Source organism: Cimex lectularius, unplaced genomic scaffold (assembly GCF_000648675.2).
Source record: "Cimex lectularius strain Harlan isolate CLEC.00 unplaced genomic scaffold, Clec_2.1 scaffold65, whole genome shotgun sequence".
Classification (NCBI taxonomy): domain Eukaryota; kingdom Metazoa; phylum Arthropoda; class Insecta; order Hemiptera; family Cimicidae; genus Cimex; species Cimex lectularius.
This window is the reverse complement of record NW_019392646.1, coordinates 1,827,076-1,853,219: the sequence shown is the minus strand read 5'-3', so window position 1 is coordinate 1,853,219 and position 26,144 is coordinate 1,827,076. Positions and strand designations below refer to the sequence as shown.

The following is a 26,144-nucleotide window of genomic DNA, read 5'->3' as shown; positions in this document are numbered from 1 at the left end:
ACCTGTTTGGATTTCGTATGTAACGGCATGTTTTAAACATTAACTGAAGGAATTGTTCTATCAGGAAAATTGTCCGGTGTTGGTTTGAAAAGGCTTGCTTTTAGGTAATCGTTCAATCTCATCAGTTGAATGAAAAATCTCAACCTATGCTGCATGGCAAAAGGAAAACTTCAAAGTTGACTAACTGTAAACGTAAAAGAAGGTTTACACCAGATATGCTCCTTTATTCATAAAATTTGAGTACATTTCTTTACATTTTTCTGTTTTTCTAGAATTAAAGCTAGGCTATTTTTTATACGAATACTCAAATTACGCAAAACCGAAACAATAGAAAAACTGCACGGAAAACTGAACAGTGGGTACCCACGCCAAGTTCACTTATTCTTTTAAATTAACTGATAAGTTCTTGATTCTGACAAAACGACGGGTAATTTGACCATGTGTTGTGCTTAAACGAGGTGCAATTTAGACTAAACGAACAAACATTATTCATTATACTCTCCCCTATGAGAATATATCTTTCCTGTCGTAAAAAAATAGTTATCGATTTCCTAAATAAAGCAGGAAAATTTTAAATTATATATGTAAATATAGTTATTATATATAGTTAGAAAAAATAATGGATTAATTTGGATGATAAATAATGCTTTCATTTAACATTTCTACATGTTGTTTTTTTTGTATTTCAAAATCGAATTAAGGCTAATTGGAAAGGTAAGAAAACACTCAGTTCTGTCGTTAATCGTTTAAAGAATATAACCCTTTCATGATTTCATAAAGACATTGAAGCTATTAACAATAATTCACAAGTTTAAGAAAACAGAAAAAAGAGAAGATAGAAAAAGAACGTCTATCTAACTACAGAAACGTAATATTGAATGTAGATGATCATATTTATAAGCCTTGCACGCTTTTAATAATAGCATCAATGTCCAAATAAATCGAAACATTCCTCGAAAGTATGCATCAATTTTATCGAGATACATGAAATGCTGAATTCCAATTACTTTAAAGCAGCTATTATCATAATGAAATTTCATAATTATTAAAAACCAATTATTGTCTTATGTGTAATTCGGGATCACCCTCCATTATAATCTCGTATAAAAAGACGGTCATAGATTAGGCCCACTTTATTTGAGTCCAAATTTATTGATACTTTCAATAGGGCATATCTAACAATGCGAAAGAGTACAAAAATATCAGACAATGTCTTGTCAAACTGGTCCAACTAATCAAACTCTAGGCCCATATCAGGAATTTGTATCTTATTCTTTGAAAAGAATGGATTAGCTTGAGTGATAGTATATATAATGCGTAAAAATCGTCCAGAATCAGTACTACTTATTTACCAATCAGAAGTGTAAAATATAAACAGGAATTTAAGAAAATAAAACAGAAAACGATGACTACGACAATGTGCACGATGATTAAAGTAATAATCGAACAATACACCCAAACGAAACGACACAAATTTTAAATTGACTATAGTCGCATACATAGAAAACTAGTTTAATAATCAATAATAGATCAAGAGAACCCACGACAGTGCACTAATGATGCATGCGATGGAAATAACATAAAATACGTGGTAGAGCAAGGAAACTAAAAAATAAGATGAACATCACTTCCATGATCAGTTATACACGTTATACATACATAGGTCGGCCAAGAACAGAATAAAGAAAGTCAAAGGAACTGGTACAAGAAATCAAAAGCTTTGTATCGAGCAGAAAGAGAAAGAGAGAGAGAGAGAGAGAGAGAGAGAGAGAGAGAGAGAGAGAGAGAGAGAGAGACATACAGACAGTGAGCTGACGTGGAATGAATGTACAGCCACCTTTAACTAAATACCTACTGGAAAGAGCAAACCTAACACTGTTCAATTGTAACCAGATGGCTCAAAGATGGACAATGATATGGAAACGTACAAAAAGGGCCTCCCTAACTAGGAGCACCACATTATCATCGGCTCCACTACAGCCATCTTTCAAGTAGAATTGCTGATTATAAATTAATCTTCGGTATTTTCTTTACTACACTGTTATCAAATGGTTTAAAACATGGAGTACTGTAATAAGTTTCAAGTTGTCATAAAATATAAATACTCGCATAAAATATTGATGGTCTCATTGTTGATGCAAAGAAAATAATTGGATGGAGGGCTTTTATTTCAATTAAGTTTTACTGAAACATTATAATAAATGACTGTCGATTCGATTATCTGTGGTGCCTTTTACTTGTCGAAGTGTTTGGAACAGTTATCCCGCCAGGGAAATAAGGAAATGGGCCATTGCCCGAAAGAGGTCGTAGTCCGAAAGGTCCCATTTATAGGTATGGCACAGCAAAAGTTCGATCACGCCACCGTTTCTACGAGCTTTTGTTTCCTAGACGTCCGGTGTCTTTTGAAAACAAAACTCATATTCTATTCAACAAAGCCAGCATGGCGCCCTTTATGACTTCATATAAGGAAATACCGTGAAATAAAGATCCTTATCGGCTTATTTCTGGAACGAATGCATAATGCAATACGTCCAATGAAAAATCTAAAACAAAAGGATGTTTTGTTTTTATTTTACTGTCATAAAGTCAACAGATATCCTGAATAATTATTAAATACCTCAAGCCTCGCATTTAACGTTTTAATGACGAATCAAATACTAATTATCTCTACTACTTATGTCCTATGCTATGTATTTTCATCATGAGAAATGGGTAGCTTAACGCTAATGAACATTTTATTTGTAATTATCAGTTTTTTTCAATCTTCTGTACTTTTATAACAAGTGGTTAAAATTTTAGAAAATAATTGGTGAAATGCCACTATTGTAAATTGCAGATTTAACGAACCAAAATGCACAAAAAAGGAAATAGCCATTAAAACACCATACGTTCTAATCTTATGTTTTTAACAGCATACAAAGGAGAAGAAAAAAGGGAAGAAAATGAAATACATAAATTAATAGATCCGGAGGTATATTCTGTGCAAGTTTAAAATATTAACAATCAAACTTATTACGGAAGAACCATGTCCTACAATTAGCATGGAAAAGATATTGGGACTAATCCTCCTACATCACATGGTGGAAAGGACAGCACAGAAAACCATAATAAACTTTATTAGAGAGAAACCTCCAAGAGGAATAAAACTGAAATGGAGAGACTGAAACAAACTGTGGAAAAACAATCCATCACTCATGGCTCCAAGAGATGACATGAACAGGAGGTTTGAATTTAACCAAAAATTCCGAATACATCTGGGCACCAAAAAGGAATGGGAAAGAGAGGGAAATAACTCCCTCAAAAATGGCACCATCCTTTGGTACACAGATGGATCCAGAACACAGGAAGGTACGGGGGCAGGAGTGTTTGGACCTGGAACCAAATACTCAAAACCCATGGGAAAGCACACCAGTTTCTTCCAAGCTGAGATTCACGCAATTGAAAGATGTATCCAATTCAATCTAAATAGAGGATACAAAAACAAGAATATAGCTATCATGTCAGATAGCCAAGCAGCCATCAAAGCACTAAGCTCAAATACCATTAGTTCAAGGATGGTGCTGAACTGCAAAACCAAACTAAACATTTTAGGTACGCAGAACAAAGTCAGCCTCTTCTGGGTCCCAGGACACATGGGAGTAGAAGGCAACGAGAAAGCGGACACCCTTGCAAGGAAAGGGGCTGCCACACCGCTGATAGGGCCCGAACCCTTCTGTGGCATAGGAATTCACACTATTAACGAATATCTCAGACAGAAGGACAAAAAGAAAATGAGCGAACTTTGGAATTCACTTATTGGACATTGACAATCCAAGAATCTTCTAACCAATTTTGGCAAGAAAGAAATCACAGAATGTGTCAAAGGAAGCAGGAATAGACTGCGAATCCTAACAGGATTCCTGACAGGACACTGTAGATTAAATGGACATCTAAAGAAAATTGGAATAATCCAAGATGGCACATGTAGATTCTGCAAGGAAGCAGAAGAGACACCAACACACATACTAACAACTGTGGAGCTACATTAGCCCGCAGGAGGAAGTGTTTTGGGATGTACAATGTGACCATAGAAGAACTACAACCACTGAAACCGGGCCTATTAATCAAGTTTCTTGATGAAATAGGACTCACCGTTGTGCTTTAGGCAGAGCACAGGGGATACAATAGCTCTTAAAGGGCGCAGTATGCCATACCCTGAAATATTACATCTACATCCATTAGGGAAGGACATATCGTGGATTTTAAACTGAAATACGTGCTATCAATGCTTGTTCAGCAAATATTAAAAGTGGTTATATGGACAAAATCTCTCATAAGATCAGGCAGCCATGCAACCTGAAATCTTTAACACCGAGGGACGTAAAATGCCACATCTAAAATAGTGACTATAACCAAAGTCTCCAACACCTGGAAAACAACAACCTAACAACATCTTGGTTGCCAGTACACACAACAATTCTTCATATGACTAAACGATAAAGCTGATCAGAGGGTGATCTAAAACATCATATAACAATAATTGGGATTATACTCTTCTATTTTATAATGGGTCCATACGATTAAAACCCCTCACCAAAACTGACAAACATGTTGTTACTCCGGGCAGAGATATGGCATATACCAGTTACGGGAATTTGAGATTTTATATATATATATATATATANATATATAAATCTAAACGTGCATAGTCTTATTTATTTTAATTTTACCAGACAATTTTCATAATTTTTTGATATTACGTGTGAATTTAAAAGCACATATTTCCTGTACATTCTTGCCTATTAAAATAGAATGAAATATTGATTAAATACTGTTGAACAGAAAATGTAGGAATAATAAATTAAAAGAGACTATCTAGAAAATGATTATACTATTGAAAGATTTTTTTAGCAGCTTTTCGAATTTATACTTCGCTTTTGATATTAATTAATATTAATAATAGTTACAGCAAAAAATGTTAACGTCCTGATATTTATTTCTAGTTTCAAAATTAGCGTACATACACAGTGCTGAGAAAATTACAAAATGCGTGTTTTTCGTATCTTGGAACACAAGCTGAAACAAAAATTACTCAATTCACATTTAAAGCAAACGAGACGTGCAAAGGGTTTCTATGCTATCTGGTGTTCATATTAAAGCCTTACGTAAAATCAAACCGTAACATTTGAAAAATCATGAATCGAAAATGGAATATGGAAATGAATGATGGCTTCAAACGAGATGTTGTGTTTTCTTCTTGAACGACTCTCTCAAAATTTAAAATAACAAACCAGTTAATCAAAACCGTCAAGAAAAAACCGAACCAAAGAACAGAATGATACTGAATAACATTCAATTAATTAAGGTTTTAAGTCGAGATAAAAAAGTCAGGGTCACGAGCGGGATTCGAACCCACGACCTTCGGCTTGATACGCCGATACTCTACCACTTGAGCTATCGTGACTTCGAACCCCTAGGGCACTAACTTCCAATCTCACCCCCACCTTTTGAATTTTCCCTCCTTTTTTGCCATTTTTCAAGCTCAAGTTGTAGAGTAGCGGCGTATCAAGCCGAATGTCGTGGGTTCGAATCCCGCTCGTGATACTGTCTTTTTTATCTCAATTTAAAACCTTAATTAATTGAATGTTATTAATTGGTCAAGCGGACAACGAAAAATAGTGAATATTTAATAACGTTGAAATGAGCCTGGTATACTATGTTTAACGGTTTTGAACGTAAAAGGCAAAGCGAAGGCGTTTTAAGCTAAAAGTTGTTGCCAACTTGTTGGAAAGATAGGACCACAGCTTTCCAACTTATTTTGCACTGCTTAAACATCCGAACGTTGTCGAAACCCCAATAAAGTTTAATCTTGATTTTACATCAACAAAATTGTTCAATTGTTTGTTTCCTGTGTTTTTTAAAGACCTAATAAAATGTAATCACTTTGTTGTAAAAACATAAATATTTTTTTAGGATTGTGCTTTACAAACAATACCGATTACCCTTTACAATTGTTTATCTTTTCGACAAGAAATATTTATTCTGAAAAACTGCTTGTTCTGAAAGAGATCTTGCGGTTTAACAAAATAATTTCCACTCATTAGCATTTTCCACAACTGCTTTGCGATCAAGACAAAAGTTTTTCCAAGTCAAAATTTCAATTTATCTGCTTCCCTTGTGAAACTTCCCTCGTTACGGAGGAAGAAAAAGGAATGATTACCATTCAGGTGAGTTAACGAAGAATATCGACGAAACGGTTTCTTCATCAAAAGCCGTAGGGGTTCAGGGCCTCCAAGGAAGACAACCTAATTGGGAAAGCCTGTTGCTTCCTATAGCTTAATTTATTGTAATCAATTCCCCAATCAATCGCGTGACGCTAGGCCGGCGTGATAAAAATTTTCGGACGTGATAGTCACAAGCAGGATGGCTTCTATAATTTCAACCGAACGTCACCGGAAAGGTGAACGGAGGATTTTTTTCTGATTTGGACAAAACGTCATTTAAACGTAACTACGAAAAGTTCAGAATTGATTACGAAATTTTTTATCGTAGCCAGGCCGGCTCCTTCTTTGGCTAGTTGGTCAGCCTGTTCGTTTACTTCAACATCCGTATGTCCCGGACTAGTTGGGCTTTCCTAGAATCATTAGGAAATTTAAACATTCCTAGATTAGTTTGGAGTTGAAAACGTAAACTTTTAGTGTCTTTATAACCGCCTAGCTGTCCGACGTATGTAAATCGGCGCACAATTTATTTATTTCCTTATCAATTCCTGTGCACAGTGTTGGATTGCAAGGATATCGGTGGGGAAGATAGACGGAACCAGTCCAAGTGTTTTGCTAGAGTTTAGGCCTTTTAACTTGGGTCCAGCATTGATCCATTAGTGTGCTAGATCATCGACGTTTCACAAACTTAGGGCTTCCATTCTCGAAAGATTTATTTTATCTATGACCAATTGAAAGTGAGCGGCCCAGATAGCTTTCCTCTCATTTTATCGGGCACAGTTATAGCTATCACATTTTCACTGTAGTAAGTGTGAATGCGATCTTTGTTGAAAACATTTTAACATTATTATTTCCATTATTATTTAATCGTATTGATTCTAGCCTAATTACTAACATTCGCATTTTTTACTGTGACAGCAGAAAAACCCACTTTTTTATTCGAAACAAATTATTTGTAATTATCTTTGCCAGTCGATTACATGTTAATTTTCATTTAATATCCTGAAAATGGTTTGAACGACAAGATTTACTTCAAAATATCATATACCAGAAAGAAAAAAACGCGCACTGAACAAAATTAAAAACAAATAATTCATATGTTTCTTATATTCGAAAAGTGGTTCTGTGGACAATATTTACATTAAAATCTCATACTTTATAACAGAACAAGTAATAAACCAAACAACCACGAATATTGCACATCAGTTTGTATAAAAAATAAAAACCACACTAAGTATTTTCTCAAGCAAAGAATTCTTTCCGGTGAAATGTAAAATTTTTCACAAGCTTGGAAGTTTCGTGGTTTCGAGAAACTAGTAGTGTCAAAAAGGTAAATTTTTCATTTCGTTTAATTAGATAGGATATTTTGATTAATCAAACCCATCATTTTCTGGCGATACAAATAAAAACAGTTGAAACTAGATTTTCCATTGAAAAATAATGTTTTTCAATGGTCGGCTCATGACAAATTAAAGGCAGTTATTAATTGTGTTTAATTAATAGCGAATTATTAACCATTGAAGTAGTTCTTTTTTACGAGAAAGTTTTTAAGCTAACGACATGGATTCATCCATTAGTCATGAGTCTATTCGTTCATTTCAAAATATTTCCTAGGTAGCTAACTATTTACCTTTTATTTTAGTGTGTGCGGTCAGATCCGTTTTTACAATCGCAAAATTCCAGATAAACGTCACTAGCCTATCAGAAGTCAATAATGATTTGACTGTTTCAACGGGATACGGTTTTATCGGAATGGACTATCTTTTTCAGACTCTTCCCCGATCCTCGACCATTTATCAATTCCATTTCCTTTCACGGCTTCATGGCAGATTTGATCCCGACGGGAGATAGGGACCGCAACGACCTGGTTCAAGTGCCTTGTCAAGCATTCCTATCCTTTCTGACTCGGACAAACAAACAGGAGAGTGCAATTTCACACCGTTTATCACAAATGGTATGTTTTCCGAGTCACATTTCAGGCAATGATTTAATTAAGTTAATTGCGTTGCATTTCAAATGGAAGCACAGGCAATAACATTAATCTACCGGATCTTAGAACATTTTCTAGTTTCATTCTTTGTAGAATGGACGTGGAATCACCAATGTTAACGAAACGTTTTTGTTGATGCTAGGACAAAAATTATCTGAGCGTTCTTGCCCATAGGACTTAGGAACAGAAAAAATTATTTTAGCTTATTTAAATGTGTTTCCTTGTTATTCATATATTTCCACGGTGTTATATAACAGTCCATTTTTTACGTACGATGAGAAAACTATTTTAAAGGAAAGCCAAACCCTAAAACATGTACAAAAATATTTTTTTGTTCTAAATTATTTCTGATCATTTTGGTAAAAATTTTGTATGGGTTAGAAAATCCTTTTTAAAACATAGTTTGTAAAGACAAACAACTGATCACGTCTGAGAAAAGCATGTATTAAAAATAATGATTATTCGGAGTTCATGAGATGTGGTCTGGTTTGACGTAGGTTTTAGAAAAGCATTTTCTTTATCGTGCCAACGTTTCGATCTTTATTGAGATCATCTTCCGGGCCTGGGATTTATAAACATTGTTTGAATTTTACAAATAGATGTAGGATGTGGGAAAAAATTATGAATTTATACAACTACAAAAATTTTAGGTTAAAAAAAAATTGAATTTATACAATGCTAGAAAATTTTAGATTTAAAAAAAGAATGAATTTATACAATGCTAGAAAATTTTAGATACAATCAAAGTATTTGTACTCACTCAAAGTATTTGTTTTCCGTGTAGAAGTGTCATTCTTGTCTGTCGTGTTGAGAGTGCCAGTGAGATATTGTTGTTTTATGTCGATATACGATGGATTTTGAAGAAGTGGGGAAGGAAATCGGTATAGAAAGACATTTTTATATGACGAGTCGGATTCTTTGAGGCGAAACATACATATATCATCACATCACACAAAACATATAATATAACATATAAAACAATCATCACATTCCACACATCAAACATTTCTACGTAGTCTAATTCTTCAACAATTTGGCTTTCCTTTCCCTAATTATCCCTCCTATATAATCCTGAAAGGATGATGAGGCCGAACCATTGCACATTTTTTCCCATTGTCGGCTCCTTTCACCTTAAAGAAACCGACTCCTCATATAAAAATGTCTTTCTATCTCGACTTCCTTCCCCACCCCTTCAAAATCCAACGCATATAGACATAAAACATCAATATCTCACTGGGACTCTCAACACGACACACAGTAATGACACATCTGCATAGAAAACAAACACTTTAAGTGAGTACAAATACTTTGGTTGTATCTAAAATTTCCAGCATTGTATAAATTCGTTTTTTCCACATCCTACATGTATTTGTAAAATTTAAACAATGTTTGTAAACCGCAGGCCCTGAAGATTATCTCAATAAAAGTCGAACCGTTGGCACGATAAAGAAAATGTTTTTCTAAATCCTACGTCACACTTGACCGCATCTCTCGATCTCGGAATAATTACTAACTAACGGTCACTAAACACTACACATAGATTTTTATGTTTCGTCCCCTGTCACCTCCTTGGAGGATAGAAGGCAATTCAATAAAGAACATAAGAAAAAGTAGGGTTCTTAAAAGATAATTAATTAAGTTTGTTCAGAATATTTCTTTGTACGAATAGATTTTGTTTTCAGTAATTGTACGAACTTTTTAATAATATGAATTAATCTAGTACGTACATATAAAATAAAATTCATAAAATACTCCCGCGTATGCAATCATTTACTTTGTAATCTTACTATGGAGGGCACATTTTACAATGTAATTTTCTTTATGTCGAATTCTCGGGCGAGACACGTTTTCAATTAAACGTCTGCCAATTAATTCAATACGTTCACGGGACGCAAATCTATATGGGATTGGTCGAAATGGGCCAAAAGCTTAAAATAGAATGAATTAATTATGAGGATTTTTCCGTGCTGAAACTTGTCGCCTTATCCTTTCAATTATAATTATGCATTGTTATCAAAATTAGCATTACTTTTTTTACATTTTTATCTTCCGACCAAATTAAAACCGATAAATTGCTTTGAAGTAACCATTTAACTTTTTTTTGTTAATTTGTATAGACTTAACCAAACAATAAGTACAAGAAGAATCGATTGTGAATTAATTTATCAGTAGTGAGAGAAAAGTATGTAAAATACCTAAATAATAAATTCCTTTGCTTGCCGAGTGGTCTTTGAGTTGCATCTAGAAACAACTTCAGTTAACATGGAAGTTCAAAGCCTGACTAAGCACTTCTCAAATAACATTCCTTGTATGTCCAAAGAAATCCTGCCTCTACACTCCCCTGGTGTAACCAAAGACTTCTCTCTCTTTCATTTTCCTTTCCTGTTCTTTCTCTGCCTCTGATTCTTTCTTATTTACATTACCCCTTTTCTTCCCGTCTAGTGCCAAAGGGCTGGGTCAAGACCTAAACCCTTTTCTTATTATAATCCTTTTTATCCAAGGACATCGTAAAAAGTGTGGACACAACAAGCACTCTGAGGTAAAAGCCTAAAGCCGCTACACATTTGGAGAGTGATTTAATTGGATAAATAACCAGCAAAACAAGCTTCAACCAGTTACAAAAAACGCGTATAGTTGATTGTAACCAAGAAATATTTAATTTCATAAATATGTGGGGTACGAAAGAAACAGTAACTCGTCTTATTACCGAATACAAACGTTTTTGTTGCCAATATTGATTTAATACAACTTTCCTAATGTTAATGGCAATCTGACCTTTAAAATGAGATAAAGTTTAACTATTTTTACGTAAGTAACGCGTTATTTAATCCGGTTAAAAATTAATTCAAATTGTTGTTACTTTGGAAGAAAGATAGATTCCAATGATAATTGGATTTTACAACCAACTTGAAATTAACCCTACAAAAGAAATATTGCGGAGTTGAAACTAGAAGAACCATTTCCAAGAATATTTACGGCTGACTGAAAATCGTTTCGCCCTCCCCGTTTACTTTTATTAGTGCTCCCTTTCGTTATTTCAATCTTAGAAAAGCGACTAACCACCACAAACGCGGATGAGAGACTCGTTCTGATACCAATAAATGGGACAGAGATGAAATAGCAGCGATTTGGTAAGTCCAATTCAATATCATTTTTTAAATGATTTTTTCAGAAATGTCATTCTGTTAATCGTTTCTTGAAGTGTTATGGAAAGGTATTCTAGCAGATTAAAATATAGTGAAGTAAAGTAATTCCTGTCATTCATGAGTTCTTAACGTCGGATTGGTGTATTTTTTAATGAATATATCTATAATTGTATGCGTCTATTGTATGCATGGTAAATTTATGTGTACACAATGGTAGTATGTATTTATTTGTAGTTTAGCCATTTCTGATCTTCCTGATTTGCCTATTATGTATGACATGTGACACCTCAAAGCGGAGAGACCAGGTCCACCGGAAGTAACAACACAGGTTCCTCACCTATGAAAAACTAACCGAATACATATGTAATGCGTTGTTTATCCTGAAAAAACTAGGTTTTATAATAGATTTGTATGGATGACTGCTTTTAATTTTGTAAAATTCAGTTGTTTTGGCTTATTTATGCCTATAATGGATGAAATAATTTTACACATATTTGTTTTACCAATTTAAAAAATTATACAAGACCCAATGTATGAAGGTGCACTGTAGCAATGTTTATTAAACCGTTTTGGATAGAGTTCATGGAAGCTATGTATAAGAACAAATTATCTTCCCACTTTTTTGTGAGTTAGAATGAAAAGATAGTTTGGCCTTTTTAATACCGGAAATGTATGTTTCTGCTAACGTGGATTGTGAATAGTACCCAACATTGGCAATATAGGTTATTCCTGTTGTTTTAGAATTCTTATCACAATTATAGCGGCTGTCTTTCGACAGGGGATGGCAAATAAAAATTCATTAAAGGCATCGACTGCGACGAGAAAAAATGTATTCCCTTTGCTTGAAGTCGGCAAAGGACCAATGAAATGCAGATAAATTTTCTCCATTACTCTATTTGAAGTTGAGCTTTTCAGTCTCTTTGGATATGGGTTGTTGTTAGGTTTACGCGAGCGCAAATAGTACAGTTGGCAACCCTACTTTTTTATATCCGTGTGCATGTTTTGATACGTGAATATACTTCAAATTTTGGCAAGAGTTTTTTAGAAGCCCAAATGTGTGCCAGATGGATATGGGTTTACGTATTCATACATCATGAAAGTATTAAAAGATCGGCTCTTTCAATGTATCATGTATGACCAATCTTTTATTTCGGGGCGAGTCCGGGTGCACAAAATATATCAATCCCTTTATTTCTTTATAATCTTTATCTTGTAATTTGTTCGCAATAAACGGATTTTTTTTAAATTCGCCACAATCACTAAATCGAGAAGGTATATTTTGTAAAGGTGACATAATAAAGGTGGGGTTCGAGTCTACCCAGGCATTTAACCCCTCGGGTCTTGGTCGCCCACCCTGCATAATATATATAANATATATATAAAGAAAGGTGACATAAAGCAAGAAAGTTGTCCTTTAATTTTATATTTAATTTCATAGTCAGAGCCTTTATGGCCCTGGGAGTCGGAATCTGTTCGAAATTCCGAAAATTTTGACAGGTATCTGTCCTTTCACATAACATTTAAAAGACCCCAGTTCAGAAATCCATTTTATTGCAAGGTTACTCACTATTTTTGATATGTCTCCCTTTAAAAACAATTCCAAACCTGAGCAATTTGTAAGCAACGTAAATGGTTTATGGATTAAATAATGTCCGAAATGTCTTAAATACAATACGATCGAGAATAATTCTTTTTTATAAGTGGTATAAATTTTTTGTGACCCTGTGTGTCACCAAAAAGGTGACTGGTTTGATTTCTTGATTTTGAACCCACTCCATTCTTGATAGTAACTCACTTTTACTCTCCAGACGTCACACACTCACCCCAGAGTACTCGATATTCCTCGAGGCGGGGTTAACAACCCCTTCCTGTCACACTAATAAATTACTTTCCCTCCAATGAATTAACATAAACACAACGCATGATCAGAACATAGAAGTCTAGACACATTCATTCCCCTAGATTATTCGATATTCCTCGCGCGGGGTTAAACTACTCCTTCCTTTCACTCTAATAAATTACATTCATTCCAATCAGTTAACATAAAGTCAACACCTTGAGGTTAATACCTACTCTATTTTGGAAAACACCCGGTATTGTCAATCATCATTTCTTTCACTAGATTACTCTTCAGTAAAACTTCTGCTTACTAAACATTTTCGAGAAAAAAAGAGGAAATTATTCGGTCTAATTTTTCATAGTGTCTTCATACGTTATATTTGACATCCAGAATTAAGTACTCGAATTAACTCAAATATTTCATATTTACTTTTTTTTATTGTACTATGCGTTTATATTCCTTGTTGTAATTAGGTTAATTAAATTAACCTAATTAATCCTTATGTTTTGTTTATTTGTTGATTTCTTTTCAACAAAGTAAATTTATTAGGCCAACGACAAATAAGTAGTTATTATTTTTTATTTAGAAATCGTGAGATGCGGTTTGGTGTGACGCCTTATACAAAAATGTCTTTTCTAAACCGACATCCTTCCCCACCCCTTCAAAATCCAACGTACATAAACACAAAATAGCAAAATCTCACTGGCATTCTCGACACGACACGCAAGAATGGCACAATTACACAGAAGACAAACACTTTGAGTGAGTAGAAATACTTTGATTGAATATATAAAAAATATATTTTGCATTGTATAAATTCACTTTTCCACATCTAAAATGTAATTGCTATATGTAAACAATGTTTGTAAATCCTAGGCCCTGAAGATGATCTCAATAAAGATCAAAACGTTGGCACGATAAAGAAAATGTTTTTCTGAAACCTACATCACACCAGACCGCATCTCACGATTTCTAAATAAATATCGATTTACGATCACTAATCACCACACGTTATTATTATTATATTATACTATTTCGTATAGTGTTCTGTCCTTTTTTTCCAGCATTTGCTCTAGTAATTACAGCTTAGAAAAAAATGGAACGGTTAATTGTAAGAATAAGAAACGAAAAATAACAAAAACATTCTTTTTGCCAAATTTGCAATTAAAAGACACCAGAATCAACGTTATGCTAGCTGGCAATGAAAAAGATTAAATTCGAAAATCGACCAAAAAATGGATTTCTTTAAGAAAAAGGATGGTAATAATGGCTTTCTTTTAAAGTTTTGAAAGAGTTCGCCTTGGAAGAAAATGGAGGATATCAAAGTTTCTCAACAAAGTATGAAGATGAAGACGGAGAAAAAAAAAAAGAAGGCCGGGAGTTAATTTGCTCGAGCACCACTATCATCTCCGCTCATCAGCCTTTGCTCAAGTTCCCATCAGCCATGAAATCCCATCTCTGGGCCGAAACTTTGCTTGTTCCACTTTGAGGTTTTCCACCCGCTTAATTATTAAATGCCGTGAATAATAGAAATAAAAGGAAATTAGCGTAGAACGTTTTTCTGCCAATTGAATAGAACTTCGTTTTTTTATCGGGTAAGTGAAAAACAAAGACTGCCAATGGACAGTAGGGCTTTTCTTCATCCCTACAATCCTTCTCCATTTGAAGAACTATGATGCTGACCGAAAATAATAAAAAAGTCCCTTAAGGAATTATTATGATTAAAAAACAAGAAACATCATGGATCGATCTTCCCTTATCTAATTACTAAAATTAGTTTATGTAATTTTCGGACATTAAAAAAATCGAGCAATGAAATATATATGCACCAACAAGGACGCAATATAATAGCAGAAAAAATACATATGTATAGGTATAAATAAGTATATTCTATTAACTAACTTTCCACTATTCGGTAAGCATATCAATTTATTAAATCATATCTTTCTTTTTTTTTTAAATTGGCCTTATGATCTTGCATATTAGCCATAGTACGAATTCTTGTGTGTTCAAATTGGGGGTTATCGGGAAAAAAGGGCCAGAGGCGACGGTGGGAATCGAACCCACGACCGCGGCGTGAGAGTCTCTCATGCTAACCACTCGGCTACCGCGGTCCCCCATATCTCTCTTAAAGGGTGATATTTTCCATTATCTAGTTTGTTTTAAATACACAAAATGTCTCCAGTATAATATTATAAAGTTTATTCATTTATTTAAATAAAGTATAATATAGTAAGTTTCTAATGTAAATCATTGCCAATGATTAAAATTAGAATTTCGATAAATATAAAATTTTCGTTAATTTACTTAACTTCAAAAAGTCTACTTAACTTCAGACCAATTTGTTATTAGGCCCGGATCCAACTTATTGTCCTATATTTTGAATTGGTTGTGCATCGTAGGAAATTCGATTTGCAAAAACAATGAAGCAGCCGACAATAACAGTTACTCCAATCGCAAACAACTCGACCTAAGTTTCTACTGAAAGCACAGATTTATTCAATCTGTAAACTTGCTCACGGGTACATTATTTCTTTAGAATTTAATACCGTTAAGTTTTGGCAATTAATTATATTCTTTCCTATTTACACATCATTCACTCAAGGTCGTGGAGTACTTGATATTCATAAATGATGCCATGATATGCCTAAAACAACCGTCGCGAATTAGTGGCATATAAAGGAAACGTCTTCTGATAACACATCTTTAATGTATCGCTTCAATCGAAATGCCTGCCCAAACCATAACACCACCTCTTCCATAGCTTCTCCAGAGTGAAAATATTGATGGGATATATCACATTCGTGTTCTTTTTCAAACGCTCTCTCTCTCGCTCTCTCTCTCTCTCTCTCTCTCTCTCTCTCTCTCTCTCACTCTCCCTCTGCCGTCAGAAGATCAAAAAAACCGTAAACAAGATTTAAGTCCAATCTTGCTCAGTCCAAATGATGTGTTTTCTTGTGGAATTTAACCGAGCTGTTCTGTGCTTCATCAGAAGTTCTGGAGCCGTTACCTTCTCGCGTAAACTGACATTAGCATTTCTAATTTGTTAAGTCGTTGTCGAAACAATAAAAACAATCATCGCTCTGAGATGGGACACGTTGGAAACCGGAGGATGTCTTTTTGAGTAACCTCCAGTATCATAGTAGCGATGGAAGATGGTTCGGAAAGTTCTGGAAATTAAACACCCTGGCCACATGCACTTGATTTCTTCCATCTCCCAACAATGCTATGATTCTAACCGAATCCATTTGATTGAAACTATCACTCAAACAAAATAGAAAGTTAAAAATGGTGCAACTTAAAAAAATAAAAACCACCGTAACATAAGAAAGAAAATTTACGGAAAAACCTAAAAAAAAGAAGAGATTGACTATTCGAAGATTTATTTACAAAATTCCATTGCAAACACAGAGGGAGATTTTATCTATGTTTTTTTTTACCTCATATCCTTTATAACTTATTACTGTATGATAATTGATGGAGGATTGCATAAGAGATCATTGAAAAATTAAGGGTGACGTTTTTGTTTTTTAGTTTAGTAAGTTCAAGTTATATTCTATGTATGTAAAATAATGAGTAAAAGTAACATTTTATAAGGTTTCGTGGTCCGTTTGACCAAATAAATTCTTTTCAATTAATTAAGGTTTTGGTTGAGATAAAAAAGTCAGTGTCACAAGCGGCACTCGAACCCACGTCCTTCGGGTAAATACGCCGCTGCTCTACCACTTGAGCTATCGTGACTTCGATCACTCGGACACCAACTTCCCAACTCAACTTCAAAAGGTGTCCGAGTGGATCGAAGTCACGATAGCTCAAGTGGTAGAGCAGCGGCGTATTTAGCCGAAGATCGTGGGTTCGAGTGTCGCTTGTTACAATGACTTTTTATCACAACCAAAACCTTAATTAATTGAAGTAGACAATAACTTTGTTTTATTGTAAATATGTAATTCATGTTAGATGTAATAGTGGTCCTTGAGACCAAAGCTTGCGTGATTAAATAAATAAATCGTTCAATCAATCGACCCTCCACATATATTATATAACTAATCAAATTGAGGGTCGATGGTACTCAATATTCCGTCATAGGCACATGGGCGGATTGCATGTCCTGTAAAAAATTGACATGTGGTAGGGGTTTTCTTGGGGAGTCTAGTTTTGGTCGCTTTTAGATGTGAATCAATTGAATGCACCCATCAATCAGCGACACAAAAATTATTGTATGAGCCTTCAGTTGTTTGGATTAAGCTTATAAAACAATGAAAAAATACAATATTCCTCAGCTAAATGCTGTTGAGTTAAAACGTTAAAATATTCATAATTTCATGTACATGACATTCTAATTATGTTCTGTAGTTACAGTGACGCTTTACCACTTCTCGTAAAATTTGTGGATATCATATGAAACAACGACCATTAAAATCATATCGTGATACAATTATTGAATAAAATCTCGAGCATCACATTCTAGCAGAAATGCCTAATTGCAATTAAACGAAACGAGAATTGCTTTACCCTTTAACCATTTTATTTCAATTAAATATCTATATATTATATCAATTAAAGATAACGAAAATATGATCTCAATCGTACATTTGTTATTCTGTAGCTGAATTTTTATTTCTAATTGAACTACTTATTTGAAAAATAACACCACAGTTTTCCAACTACGCTCAAGTCATTATTTTAAAATAAACTAAGTTTGCCATTATACAACTTTTTCATATTATGCACAATTACATTTTTCAGATTTTTCAATGGTTGCCATAACTTTCTTTTATAATTCGACAATAAAATATGAAGATTCGTCTTATTGTAGGGAATTTCAATTTTAGAAAAGGTTCAGTGTTATTTTTTAATGTGATGCAAATAAGACATACCATTCTGTCATTATCCGAGATTCCATTCGCAATCATTTTTCATATTGCTGCTCTGGTCGGGTTTCATCCGGAGGCAGATACTTCGCGGAACGCGATATTTTCTTTCGTTATACAATTATTGTAGAGATTTAGTCTGCAGGCAATCGATTCCTTTTGTAGCAATCATTTTTTTAATTATATCGTTATTAAGTAGGAACATCAAACTTACGAAAGGCGTCAAAATATAAGTAAATTAGTGATTTATCTGTTCCCTAAAATATTTAACTGCCCGTTGCCTTTTGATCATTAGCGGTCATCTAAGAATCCACCGATTTTCGTCGATTGCCTGAAAGCATGTCGAACCCAGAGAAAGGAATGCAATAATGGTGAAATTCCGAAAAGCCCACTTGTAGATCCGTCCAGCTTGCCTCTACGATATTTTTATTATCGTGGTTGTCATCCGTAAATATATACCTTTCTTCTATAAAATTCACTACAAATGGAAAATTAACATCCATAATATTTATTTTAACGAATTCGTTTATTAGTGACTGTATTGATAATGGTCATTTGCTTATAGAAGGGCATTGAAGAGATTTTCCCATGGAGATTGAAAACTTCCTATTTATGCAACAAAGTTGGTAAAAAGCAAATCAAATCTGAAGATGAATATTTCAAGTTGTATTGATGTAATTGAATTTAATATGTTTATAACCAGGGAAGCACAGATAAAAAGAAAGAGTTAAAGTTCACACATATTTAACATTTGCTAAATGGAGTCTAAAAAAAGATAGGAATATTGTTGAATTTTTATTTGATCAGATTTGTTATTGCTTTTTGTTCTTAAATTATAATAAAATAAAAATGATGAATAGATTGGAGTTGCTTTACGTTTGTTAGGCTCAAATCCACACGTGTATGTACGTTTAAACAAACATGTGCAAATTTGAGCCTATAATTTCTCGCAGTTCACCGACAAACCCAGCTTTTGCAATTTACAATAAATTGCCAGCATGCGTCGAGAATTACCGATCCCGGGTGTGCGCAATCCGGGGCCAGAACTCAGTCTTATCCAGGATAGTCCAATCAACAGCTAGCTCAATTCAGCATCCAAGGAATTGTACCTTTCAATCAGGTGGGACACATGGAGCTACATTTCTACACACCACAAATCTACGGGCTTTGGCCCAGAGTAAGTGTCCGCGAACGGTCAATCGGGTGATTCTTCTACGAGTCAGACCATCCGGGGGCCACCATCGGCAGTTCTCTTGATACGCGAGAACCTCTCTGCCACCATCTTTAAATATGATTTTTTATTGCATTTTTAGCGTCAGAGGAAAATACAAAGAGCGGATCGAGGTGGTTATGGTTTAGGACCTCCCGGCCTTTTTATTACCCTCCAGACCTTTCTTCCTGAGGACTGTTGTCGTCAGTCTAAATATGTAGCACGAGAAACATGCTGTACTAGAATAAAAATGATAAAATTTAAATTGAAGGTTTATTTTAGTCACAATGGACATACATTTATACCGGCGAAATAAAATTAGCTCTATGAATGAGTAAATTTAAATAAATATTTATAATAGTTACGATTTTATGCTATTTTTAACTATGTAACAATATTTAAAATACAATAATTGTATTATTTCCGACAAAAAAGTTTTTCCTGTAGTAATTACTAAATTTATGAAATTAGCTCATCAAAATTTGAATAGATAAGCATATACTAAAAAGCTTAATTGGAGTAAGCCAGCTCAAAGATTAAAATTATTTCTTGAATTCAATCATACCCCATTAGAGTATTTATCTGGCGCAGAAAGATAGAGAATATTTTACAAATTCAAAGCGCCATCATAAATATAATAAGTTTATATATGAAGTATTTAATTAAGCCACTCGGAAACATAAAGGCGTCTAAGGTTTATCCGGGTGGAGAGAATGGTCAGCACTAAAACCCGTGGGCTTAGATCCACAGGGCAGTTGATTTCATTTTATTCACAGGTGTCAGTCAATTTAAACCGGCGCCGTGCGAGAGGCAAATCTAATCAAAGTCGTTTATAAAGTTAGTATGTTACGTGAGGAGGAATGAGGTTCAACAGACAAAAATATCCCCTCAACCGAACCAAAGCCATAAGAGGTGAATTTTTGTGGTTTTCTTATTAAACCTTAAAAAACGAACTAATGTAATATTTACTTAAAACAAACAAAAACACACACACACACAGTGAAACTTAAACATGTCCCAGGACATTAATAAAATGAATTTCATAAAATGGGGGGAGGGCAACTTGAAATGATCAAATTACTAAATTTATGAAATTAGCTCATCAAAATTTGAATAGATAAACATATACTAAAAAGCTTAATTGGAGTAAGCCAGCTCAAAGATTAAAATTATTTCATGAATTCAATCATTTTTACCCCATTAGTGTATTTGGGCAGAAGGATACAGAATATTTTACAAATTCAAAGCACCATAATAATAAAAAAAGAAAAAAAAACCTTTCATTATTGCAAAAATATATATGACGGATAGATAACCATAAGCCCTATTTATTAATAATACGAGTAAATCAACAATTTTTAAAAAAGGAGTACGAAATAATTATTTTTTCAAGAAACTAAATTTATTTTCATTTTTGTCATATTGTTGATTATTTTTAACTAGCTACAGTTCTAACCGGTTCGCCTATACAATAAGTGATGAAATTTTTATATATATATATATATACAAGGTGTCCTAGTTCGTTCTGACGAAACTCAGGGAATCAAATATGTTGATATATCCAGGTTTTTAAATAACGTTCTAGTAGAGTTGAAAAATCAACGTAAAGCATATTAGATTAAGAAATTTTTGTGAAATTTGACAAGTTGTAGGTATTTTTTTGTAACCTCAGTAGAACGTGCAATCATGACCAAAATTTGAAATTTTGTAATTTTGATGTTCCATTCCAACTGATATTGGCGAACATTTTATGTCATTAAGATTATTGCAAATAGAAGTGTCCTATAGCAAATTTAGCGTTCTTTCAAATGGTGTAATTGGATTTATTATAGTCTCAACATTTTGGAAGTTGTAAGCGTTTTTATGTGGTAAAGTAGTGAAAAGTTGAAAAAACTTAAATTGACGAATATCTTCAAAATAGAGAACTTTCCGAAAATTTTCTCATCAGCATTTTTTGCTCCAAACAAAGAGTAGAATCTATTCCCTGAGTTTATTCAGAAGGAACTGGGACACCCTGTATATATAAATCACCCCGAAAATCACAATACTCAAATAATAATTCTTACATTCATTATATTTAGTGGTCTATTGACCAAATTAATTCTTTCAATTAATTAATCTTTTTTGTAAGGTTTTGGTTGAAATGAGAAAGCTAGTGCCACAAGCGAGATTCGAACCTAGGACCTTCGGCTAAATACGCCGCTGCTTTACCAGTATATATAGCTCAACTGTTGGAGCAACGGCGTATTTACAAACCGCGAGGTAGCGCACATTGTTATTTTACAATTAAGAGTAATTATATAACACAGAATGGGATTGAGGACTTACATACTAGGTTTAAATTTCCTACAATAGTAGCATAACGAGATGCTGTAAAACACGTCTTGCATTGACATCAAAACACAGAGTAAACATATAGCCGTATGTGAAGACCACGCCCTTGTATTCATCAGAAATAGAACGGATTAACGTTGAATAATAATGAGCCTTCGTGGTTCCGGAAAATCTGAAATTCAATGTAATTAATACTGTCGTCCGGTCTAATTGGAGACGGACAATTAACCTAACAATTCGCAATTTCAGATAGGCCGGAGAAACCCTTTGTACGTACCTCTTTCGATTGTACGATGATCACAAAACAACACCTTTCATTCACACATTTCATTGAAAAGCACGGCTTCGTGAATTTCCAATTTTTTTTAGTTTATGTGTTTTATCTTTCAGTTCATATTTCACATCTCATTTTTAACTATTTCTTTGTAAAAATATTTTAATTTCGTTGAAAAGCGTGGTTTGGTTAGTTTACGCAGTTGCTGATTATTCAATTACATTTACATTACCAGCTTTAATGAAATTTCGCTTATCAAATATTAGATTTCGGTATTCAACTGGGTCACAAGTTTCGTAACCAGAATTTAATATAGACTGTATTTTATTGAGTATTTATAGTAAACGGCCTTAACTACACAAAATATAACTGTTGATAAATTAAATAATAGTTACACACACTACAAACTCAAATCGAACTGCAAGTACTATTTCCTTTTGTCGTTTCTCATGGTTACAAACATACAGTTTCACGTTTGAATATATGTGAATTGTAAGAATAAAATTTTTAATTTATTTATTCTAAAAGAAACATGAAATTATTTGTTTGCAACATGAATTTTCTTTAATTTTAGAACAATCGTTTGCGTTTTGATTTATTATTGTTTTCTTTTGTGATAGTGGTCACCGATTTTTGATACTAACCCCTTCAATTACCACGCTTGAACACAAACCCAAAGCGTGGAAATCGAAATATAAGTCCCAAGAAAAATTGTAGAATCCTAGAATCATGTGTAACTGGATATTTATCGCTGCCATACTTTGTCTCTTACTAAGGAATCTCGCACGAGATAATGTGTAATATTGTGAAATTCACTAATCTTTAGGAAGTTTCTTCACACTTCAGTCAATTTTTAAAATTCTTCAATGATTTTCCAATGTTCAAATTTTCAAGATTTATGCCAGTGAAATGACTTTCAGTCGGGCCGAAAGTATTCAGTAGATAACTCCTTCTTTAGACATTGTAACGTACATTTAAAAACAACCTCAATTTCGAAGGAAATCTGTTTTTGAGAGAATGGTCTATTTGATGAAAATGTGTACATAAGGGAGAAAATCTATATTTTTGAGAAAAAAGTTATTTTCTCCGATTTTTTAAATATCATTGTTACAGTGTGTTTCAAAACCATTTAGCCTGGTTTTACTTTGGTTCTACTCCTGTTACAAACTATTATCACCAAATTATATTTTCCTCTCATAGCGAACCACTTTGTTCATATATTTACAAATTTTTATTTTCCCAACAGTAACACAAGCATTGAGAAAACCGAATTATGTACATTATTTGGTTTGGTGAATGACGCAAGTCAAAAGTAAGAAAAAGAAATACAATTACATACAACTTGTTCATCTCTTTAATCAATTATGAATAGGCATTGTAAAAAAATTAAAATGGAAACTTCAACAAGATTGCAGATTAATGAAATAAATTTCCGTTAAAATCTCAGTGAAAATTATAACAACAGAGCGGAACAGTCAGAGATAAAAACTTATTGAGAAGCAAAAGAACAAAAGAAAAAATATATTATTAAGTCGAAGTCATTAAAATAAATATCAGAAGTTGGACATCGTAATGGTAATTAATGATAATTATTGATTTCTTTATTCAATTTCTTTTAACTCATGGAACTATACTCAATACTAATTGCCATCTAGGTCGTAGTTGCTCAATATATAAGCTGTACATTGGATTTTTAGTTATAAAAAGTCTACTATATTTGTTACGACTTGCAATGGAGTCTCGGTTTCCTTTAAGGAATTCATAACATTTATTGGAGCTCCAACTTCACCAATGCAACAATATCACAAAAATATCCTTACGCTGGCTCTAATTTCAAAATTGGAGGCTATAGAAACGGATTAACTAGTACCAATTAAAAACGGTGAAAAAAATACAACTCAGTAAATATTTAGAAAAGGTGAATGCAATCATTTTTGTGAGCTCTTTTTCTTGGGTTCCGCAGGTTGAAAAACAGTAGTTCGGTCCGGTCGATTTGAACGGCCCATCCCCGCTGGTAATATTTTTGTCTCGTCTTATTTGATGCTTATCAGTTATCACTCTGTATGTAAAAACTTAATCCTCTCCTTAAAGTCTCTGACATGTTATAACTTAAAGGAGAACTACACCTGTCTCCTGAGTCATGAGAGGCATGAGAATCCCCAACGTTGACAGATTGCCTCTCAAACCCCGATCAGAAAGGACAGATTTAAGCGAAAATGTCACAGTGATCTTTTATAGCGTAAGGGTGGATATTGAAGCTTGATATATCAAAAATGGCAATACTTTTAATGATGTTCGATTTATCATACATATAGAGACACTCAGTGGCTTACAGTGAAAATGAAATATTATTATTACATTTTCCCCATTCGTTATTTCAAGTTCAATTTTACCAATTGATGTTTCTGGACATTTCAAAATTAGTGCCATTTTGGGAAGGTTTTTATGACTTTTATAACGATTAGGTTAATTATATAAGTACCATTACAGCAGAAGAAAATTTTTTAAATTATTTTTTCTAAATTTGAGTGGATATTCTGCAACACAATTTTTAATAATGTTTGTACGTCTTTTGAGAACCCCTTTTTTTTGTTTTATGTTTGGCGATTTATAGTTTTACTTGACTTAAAGAAGTTGCAACTATTGCCATAGATATTCAATTCATATAGTTTCTTGAAGAATTGATTGTTAATGCTTTAAATAATTACTCAGAAATCGTGAGATGCGGTCTGGTGTGATGTAGGCTTCAGAAAAACATTTTCTTTATCGTGCCAACGTTTCGATCTTTATTGAGATAATCTTCAGGGCCTTAATAATTAATCCAAGTAGGCAGGCTTATAGATATTTAATTTTGAAACCATTGCATGATGCTTAATATTATTTTTAAGATTAATAAAAATACCCCGTGTACACAGGGCATTTTAACGTTGACATAAGTCACTCTAATAGTTCAAAGTTAAAACTCAAATGATTTGATAATAGTTTTGAGATGATGTAGCTTTTGTTTTGTTGTTTGACATACTTTTCGACAAATAGAAAAAGTGAAAAATCTGTAACTTACGTCGACGTTGATGCCGTCGTAGGGGAAAATCTTTGACGGGGGGTTGTCGTTGGGCGAATACCTGTAAAATTCCCGAACCCCCCTGTACCACTTGACCGCGTACAATGGTTCTCCTTCTAAGTCGTACTGGCACAACAAAGTTGCTTCTAGGCCTCGTTCCACTGCTTGAGGTAGAATAACAAGTGAAACGTTTTTCAGGCCAAGCGCTCCTGAAAATGAACAAAAATACAATTAAAAAAGCGTGATAAACATTGAATTAAAACTCCTACATAAATCTTTCAAAATACACTTTCAATGGAGGATAATATCAAAAAGTATTGCAAAGTTCTGACCCTTACTATATGTTTTATTCACACTAAGTCACTAACCGTACAGAGATAAATTAATTATAAATAATAAGATTATTTCCTTGTCTACTTTCGGTGCAAATGTATGGCAATAGCTAATTGGCCATTGTGTTTATATAATACGAACAATAAATTACATAAGAACAAAAGGAAGATATTTTTCCGTAAAGTGTGTTGTACAAACTCTATAAAATTCACTCGAAAGGGGGTAAACTTTTGTGTATTCTAGCTGCTTTGGAACAACCCCACACCTATTAATAAACATTATTTCATAAAATACTTTTTCAAGTATTTCTTCCTTTTATTCAGCTGGCATTACCTCACCTCAAAGTATTTTAAATACCGATACAATGATAAAGTCAAATTTCCGATACAATGTTTCCTCGGGCGTGCAAAGCAAAGTTTTCAAAAATGGATGGGGGAAGAACTGACTAATTCATAACAGAGTCGGACTGAATCATAACAAGAGACGACAGCTTCCCCTCTTATTAGAAAGAACTCGCCATTTCCATAACTTTACATAAAGCAATACGAGAAAAAAAAAAGAAAAAGAGGAAGGGGTTTTGTAGGTTTCGTGAAGCGGATTTTTTACAGACTATACCGCCGGAAATACTGCTGTATTTATCACTAAACAGGGGATGGGGGCTGAGAAAGGCAAATAAATGTAAATTTACTATACCGATCCTTTTAATTCAGTCGATAATACACAGGCTCTGGTCAAGCGATATTATTTTGTTTCCTGCGGAAATATTCCCCATTTTTCAAAACGCCGATACCACGAAACCTGGCCAGAGCGGTTTAAAATTTCTACATAACACTCCCGGTTTCATAATTTTAATGTTTCACATTTTGTACGTAAAAATATATTGTA

General features: G+C 33.7%; 1 protein-coding gene and 1 non-coding gene across 2 annotated transcripts in view; both read right to left on the bottom strand.

Annotated features, from left to right (window-relative positions):
* The window catches only part of LOC106660926, a 276,802-nt gene that overhangs the window by 113,577 nt on the left and 137,081 nt on the right, over positions 1 to 26,144 (bottom strand). The window contains exon 2 of the mRNA XM_014383984.2: positions 24,927 to 25,135. Coding sequence (XP_014239470.1) covers positions 24,927 to 25,135 — 209 coding nt within the window. The remainder of the gene's footprint in view (positions 1 to 24,926; positions 25,136 to 26,144) is intronic.
* On the bottom strand, positions 5,371 to 5,443 carry Trnad-auc. Its single transcript has one exon. It is a non-coding gene; the product is annotated as a tRNA-Asp (tRNA).